Below are 5,786 nucleotides of genomic sequence, written 5' to 3' on the forward strand. Positions count from 1 at the left end.
ATCATCCATCTGTGGTGTCGTCCATCCGTGATGACTCAGATTTTGGTGAGCTTTCGATGTTTTGGATCTTGACAGATCTGGATTTTGGATAAGTTTTGTGATGTTTGCATTTTAAGTCAATGATTGCTAGTTTCGCCATTGGACATATTTGAATATTGTGATGCATATTTTATGATTTCAGATATCTTTGAACCAAAAACTTGATATGAAAATCTAGTTTTATCATTGAAAACTCTATGGTGACGTATCCTTCATTGAATGGAAAATGTTCCATGTAAAATCAATTATTTGTTTTCATTTGTCGACACTTCTAGTAATTGAATTGTTTAAGCTCTTCATACTTGTATACATATGCAACATTCAATGAACTCACTGCTTTTCTTGTTTTTGCACAATTGATGCTTGACTACCATATTGGAGCAGCTAGTATAGCACGAAGCTTAGCTAGTTATATTATCTCATTTCTTGAGATCTTTCCCATTTTCAAAGATAATATTCCAAATTGGCTTGGAAATGGACAAGAATTGTTTGAAGTTTTATCTATTAATGTACTGGCTCCAGTTCTTCTAGCTCTATTGACCTTTATTCTTTGTTAGGGTGTTAGAGAGTCTTCTACTATAAACTCCATCACGACGTCATTAAAGGTATTCTTCTACTCAAACTATTAATTTATTGGAATATGATAGTACGAATTCTCTTTGATTCTCAATGTATACAATACTTTTTGTAGGATAAAAGAGAAGGAAAAATTTAAGGAACAGAGAAATTAACTTAATTATAACTTGGTAATGTTTTGGTCTTTGCGGATCTTGTTGGTACTTAGCAAGGAACTCTAGTGTGGTCAGTTTTTTAAAAGAATCCACAGTTAGATAGATCTGTGAAAACTTTTTATAGTTGTATGTTCTGTTGTCGTCTCAACATTTTAGATCTCACTCTAGACAAGGGTAGATTTACTTGGTCGAATATGTGGATTTGTGTTGCTTCATGTAGGTTAGACCGGTTTTTCCAATCCCACAAAAAGTCCCTCATAAGTTTTTACAGTTTTATATAAACCGAACCCGAAGATCTAAAATATTAAAGTTGACAACAGGATTGGATATACTTGTTCGATGAAGATTATAGAAGTACAAGGCTGGAAGAAACTTGTAGTTCATTCTTTCACAATTTATATTCAATACTTCTTATAAGAGAAAATACAAGCAAACATTTCGAAAGAAAGAAAGAAAATTAAATATATTTGGACAACTCCCCTATTTTTTATTGTACACTGTTGATCATCATCTAATGGAACTTAATATTTATGGAAAAACATTTCCTGCCCAAAACTGCTTTTAATTTTTGTTTTACATTGTGATAATCTTTAGATAGCAAGGGCTAGAGAAAGGTTTGATGAGGATGAAAAATATATGTAAATAAACTAATGATAAACTAGTGATTATTTCATATTTTCTTAGACTTGTAAAGCTTGTAGTTTAACTTTTGATCAGGCAGCTCTTTTCAATCTCTTGGATCATATTGTTGGCATTGCAGATTTTTCGATTTATGATTTGATTTGATTTGATTGATGGGTTTTGTAGACGACATCATGTATCTTGAGGATTGGAAGGTGGAAAAGGTTTAAGAAGAACATTTTGAAGAGGGGTTGTGCCTGAGACTGCTACAAAGAAGGGAAAAGACTACCTTGTTGACCCTATTCTTCTTGGATTCTTCATTTTTTTGGCTATTGGATTATGTGATTTTTAGATTTTGAATGCTAATTTCCTCATTTCCTCTTTCATATGCTTATGCTTATGTTTTGGCATACTTTTGATTTTTATTATGTGATTCGAGCTTGTATGTGGAGAATTCTCTCAACCCCTCTCATTCGACACTTCCATCTCTCCCCAACTTTGTTTTCCAATAGTTCAGCAGCCGCAATTGTTAAAGCTTGTGCATTTCCATCCGCTGAGTGCCGCTGTCGTGCCTTTTCACCTGCCCATTCTGTGCTAAGTCAAAGTCGTGGTTCTTCTTTTTAGCAACATGGTGAGTTTGTTTGCAGCTTGTTTCTAGTTTGATTTTTTTGCTCAATCTCTTAGCTTTAAACATGGGGTTATTTCAATATTATGGCTCCTGAACTCCTTCCCCATTTCTTATTTTCTTATGTCTTTTCTTGCCCTAAACTCCAATATCTAGCCTACTATGGCTGAAGCTCATGCTAATTTATGTTCAATTTATAAGGACAGGTATTTCTTCTCTCCTTCTAAAGGCAAATTTTAACTGTGCCCCTAAAATTCCCGTGCAATTTTCTCTTATTTTAAAATGATTCGATGACATTACCTTGAACACCCTTGTAACTTATTATAAAATGATCTGATGATGTTGCCTTGAGCATCCTTGCAACTTCTTCTTCTTAGTTGTAGTGCACTTGTGGAGGCTTTTATCAAGAGCTATAAACAAGTATTGCTTCTTTGGCCTGAGTTCCCTGAAGTAACATGCAACATTTTGCATACATTACCGGTAATGTTACAATTTCATTTACATTTTCCACAATTTTTAGTTGAACAAAAGGGATATAGACTGCATATTTTTACTGGAAGCATGCGCTATGTAAAAGATGATCCATAAACACACTGAAAAAGGTTTCACTCATCTCTATTTAGCTTGTTTTATAAGTAATCCTAGTTGGGTGCTTACATGAATTAATTTCTTCCATTATAGTTTTTGACATCAAAATTTTGCAGTCGTAAGTTCCACATGTTTGTTGCTTTTGTTTGGAACTCTTCTGATTCTATGTTGTTGTCTATACATTCTCCTATTTGCAACATTTTGGTCAAGAGATGTTGAGAAAAGGCCTGTGTTTTATAATGTATATGGTACTTGGTTCCTTAAGTTTCTGCATCGGTTTTTAGAGGCAAAATTCAAATTTGACAATTGGTGTAACATTTATCCTTGTTTTTTGCTAGCCCGATGAACTTCTTAGATTTGGTTCTTTGTGTTAAGCTGAAACCAATATTTAAGCCTTGAAGTTTTGTGAACGAGAATATATGTTCTTCTTTTACAGTGCGTCTGCAGTTGGGAGAACCATGATAAAATGTTTTTAGAGGTAGAGAGGATTATCAAGAGGCAAATTAATGTTAGTATGACTTATTTTTCCTTTACAGTATTCACCCCTTCTTGTCCTTTGCTCCTTCCACTTTAATTTCTTTTATTCAATTTTTATGCAATGTAATTTTGTGTCTGGCCACTATTTGTTTCAGATGTCTGTTCTACCAAGTGTTCAACCTTTTCATGCAATAGCATATCCTATTGGCCCATTACTTGCACTTAAAATTAGGTACAGTAGTTCCCCTTCGTATACATTCTTCAAAATGAATGCAGCACATTCAAGTTTTCTCTCTATTCTTAAAACCGTAGTTATGCATCACATTGTTTGAAAATTGCACCTCGAATTTCACTTCCTAGTTTCAACCACCCTTCACTGATTCCTATAAAGCGAAATGTTGGATTTGAGAGGCGGAAGATTAGGTATGCATTTACCGAGAGTTGTTCTTTTTATTCTTTAGAAATTGTTCATTTTACTACAGTTGTTGACCTGCAGCTATGTGAGCAATGACTTCGATAATCACCCCTTACCACATCTTATGGGATCTGTTTTTGGCATGCACAACAGAGAACATGTTGAGGTTGATAATTTATGTTTTGGCATCTTTGAGAAACCTATTTCTCCTATCTGTTCTTCTGACCCCTTCCTCTTTAGGTCTTTTACTATGCTTTGAGTCCAAACAATAATACAAAGTGGAGCCAACATATTCAATTTGAAGCTGAGCACTTTGTGGATGTCTCTGCCATTTTGCAGCAAGGACCTTGGTCGGTCTTGGTGAGTTTTAGGCATTATAGTTATATTTAGTCCCTTACGAAATACATGTAGATGTTGTGATTAGTTTATGACTCATGGGTACTATTTATTTGTAGTTTAGATTTGATTCAAGGTGCTTGAGTTAAGGTTTAAGGTTGCTTTGGGTAAGATTACTCATTTTGAATACTTTTTAAGCCTCTGAATAAGCTTTCGAACTACTATTGCCTTGGAACCTTGGTGTTATTATTTTAGTAGTCTTTGAATATTTAGAAGCACGTTTAAAATATTTATGTATGTATGCTTTTAAAACACTTATGTAAGTAGCTTGTTTATAGTGAAACACTATATAACAATCTATGGCTTAGGTTGATCTTACGTAAGTAGCTGACAGCTTTGGAAGTAGAGGTAGCAAGAGGAGATCTTCAAATGGCTCAAGTTGAATCTGGTAGCTTGGCAGAGGTTTTTCTTTCTAACTTATTTTGGAACTAAAAAAAATCGATAGATGGAAAGTTCAATTTTAAGAAGGTTGACAAGTGGAGAAGGTGCACCCAATACAAAAAGAACTTCATAACAACATTATAACAAGTACAAGGTAATATTATTTATAAGATGCTTATCTTAAAAGTCTATTTGCTCTAAAGTTGGATTAGATTCAATGTTGGAATGCTATGACTATCCTGCAGTTATGATAATCATAGCTTAGTTGTTTATGACTTCCATTGAGTGATTTATGGTAGTGAAACTTCTTAGACATCCTTTGGTAGTTTATATTTATGCATTATTTGTCTAAATGCATTTTGTTTGTGATCCTTTGAACAACAGTGGTCAGACAAAGATGTCTATAATCAGACACTGCTGAAGCTGGAGGTCTGTTCAAGAAGAATTATGAAGGGATTCATACTTACCAAGTGGAGAGGGACAGTAAACTCATAATGTTTGTAAAATCATAATGCTTGTATTACTTGTAATTTGTATTTTCAATGCCTGAATTATTGTACGACCTTTTAAATTATAATTTTATAACAAAATTTGTGGATTAAATGTAATAGATTTACAATTCATACATGAATAATATGTCATACATGCTTCGTTGCAGTAGCCACAACGTTCGATGATGATGTGTCATGTTATACTTTTTGACCAACATTAAAAATGGATTGGACAATGACATTAAAAAAAAAAAGGCAATAATTGTAAAAGATGGACAATAATTTCGGGCTTTAATGTCGGTTTGAAACTGACATTAAAATTGGTTCAAAACCGACATTAAAACCCTAAAACGACATTAAAGGCCATAATTCTTATAGTGATTCATTAGAGTTAAAACTAAAGGTTAAGGGAATTATTAGTCACAATTTTCAAAATTGTAATTTAACTACAATTTAATATGTAATTTTAAATACAGTAATATACAATATTTAGATTAAATGATATTAATTAAAAATTACTGTTAATTTTTATAGAATTATTTACACGAATATATAAACAAAAAAAAAATTGTACTTCCATATTAACTATATGGTGGAAATTTGAAAATATATATATTTATAAACCTGCGCCTTGAATTGACAACGTATGAACATAAATGAGTAAAGTTAGAGGAAATACACATATTCCTTGTAATTTTGAAATTATAGTAAAATGTTGAAAATTAAGGGGAAAAAAAAAGGTAGAAGTGTTTTTTCATTCATGATTTGAAAATAGTGATTGAAAATTACCGAGTTATGAAAAGCTAAAATGTAATTATTTTCTTTATTTTCAATAAATGATTAGTAAATTCAATATTTGGATTTTACTTTTTAAATTTATTTATAAATTTATGTTTGGTTTCTTCACTTTTGTTAAGGTTTGGATCTGTCTATATTTTTATTAGTTATGAAAATTCATTTAATTTACTAAATTAAAAACTAAAAGTGTTTTTTTAAAAAAAAAAACGTTCAATCAAATTTGA

At 32.0% G+C, this 5,786-nt stretch overlaps 1 protein-coding gene across 6 annotated transcripts; it reads left to right on the top strand.

The window, feature by feature from the left end:
• Positions 1–1,321: 1,321 nt before the first annotated feature.
• On the top strand, positions 1,322–4,863 carry LOC120080403 (putative UDP-N-acetylglucosamine--peptide N-acetylglucosaminyltransferase SEC). Of its 6 annotated transcripts, XM_090314893.1 has the most exons (10): positions 1,322–2,022; positions 2,173–2,222; positions 2,394–2,496; positions 3,041–3,112; positions 3,237–3,313; positions 3,578–3,662; positions 3,737–3,856; positions 3,952–3,999; positions 4,201–4,427; positions 4,658–4,863. In XM_090314893.1, the coding sequence occupies exons 1-8, from the start codon at positions 2,020–2,022 to the stop codon at positions 3,979–3,981; spliced, it is 540 nt and encodes a 179-aa protein (XP_090171019.1). In that variant the 5' UTR covers positions 1,322–2,019; the 3' UTR covers positions 3,982–3,999; positions 4,201–4,427; positions 4,658–4,863. The 6 variants fall into 6 exon arrangements, 5 of the variants coding, with proteins under 5 accessions (XP_090171019.1, XP_090171018.1, XP_090171016.1 ...); XM_090314892.1 differs by having other exon boundaries at positions 3,952–4,427; XM_090314890.1 differs by having other exon boundaries at positions 1,324–1,732; positions 1,904–2,022; positions 3,737–4,427.
• Positions 4,864–5,786: the final 923 nt, after the last annotated feature.

This window comes from Benincasa hispida, chromosome 6 (assembly GCF_027475165.1).
Source record: "Benincasa hispida cultivar pf3 chromosome 6, pf3_genome.v1.1, whole genome shotgun sequence".
NCBI lineage: Eukaryota > Viridiplantae > Streptophyta > Magnoliopsida > Cucurbitales > Cucurbitaceae > Benincasa > Benincasa hispida.

What these genes read in the sequence shown, in the direction of transcription:
- LOC120080403 (XM_090314892.1), top strand. An exon ending in TGTTCAATTTATAAGGACAG is followed by an intron (nt 2,223 to 2,393) that starts GTATTTCTTCTC and finishes TCTTCTTCTTAG; the next exon opens with TTGTAGTGCACTTGTGGAGG. An exon ending in TTACTTGCACTTAAAATTAG is followed by an intron (nt 3,314 to 3,577) that starts GTACAGTAGTTC and finishes GTTGACCTGCAG; the next exon opens with CTATGTGAGCAATGACTTCG.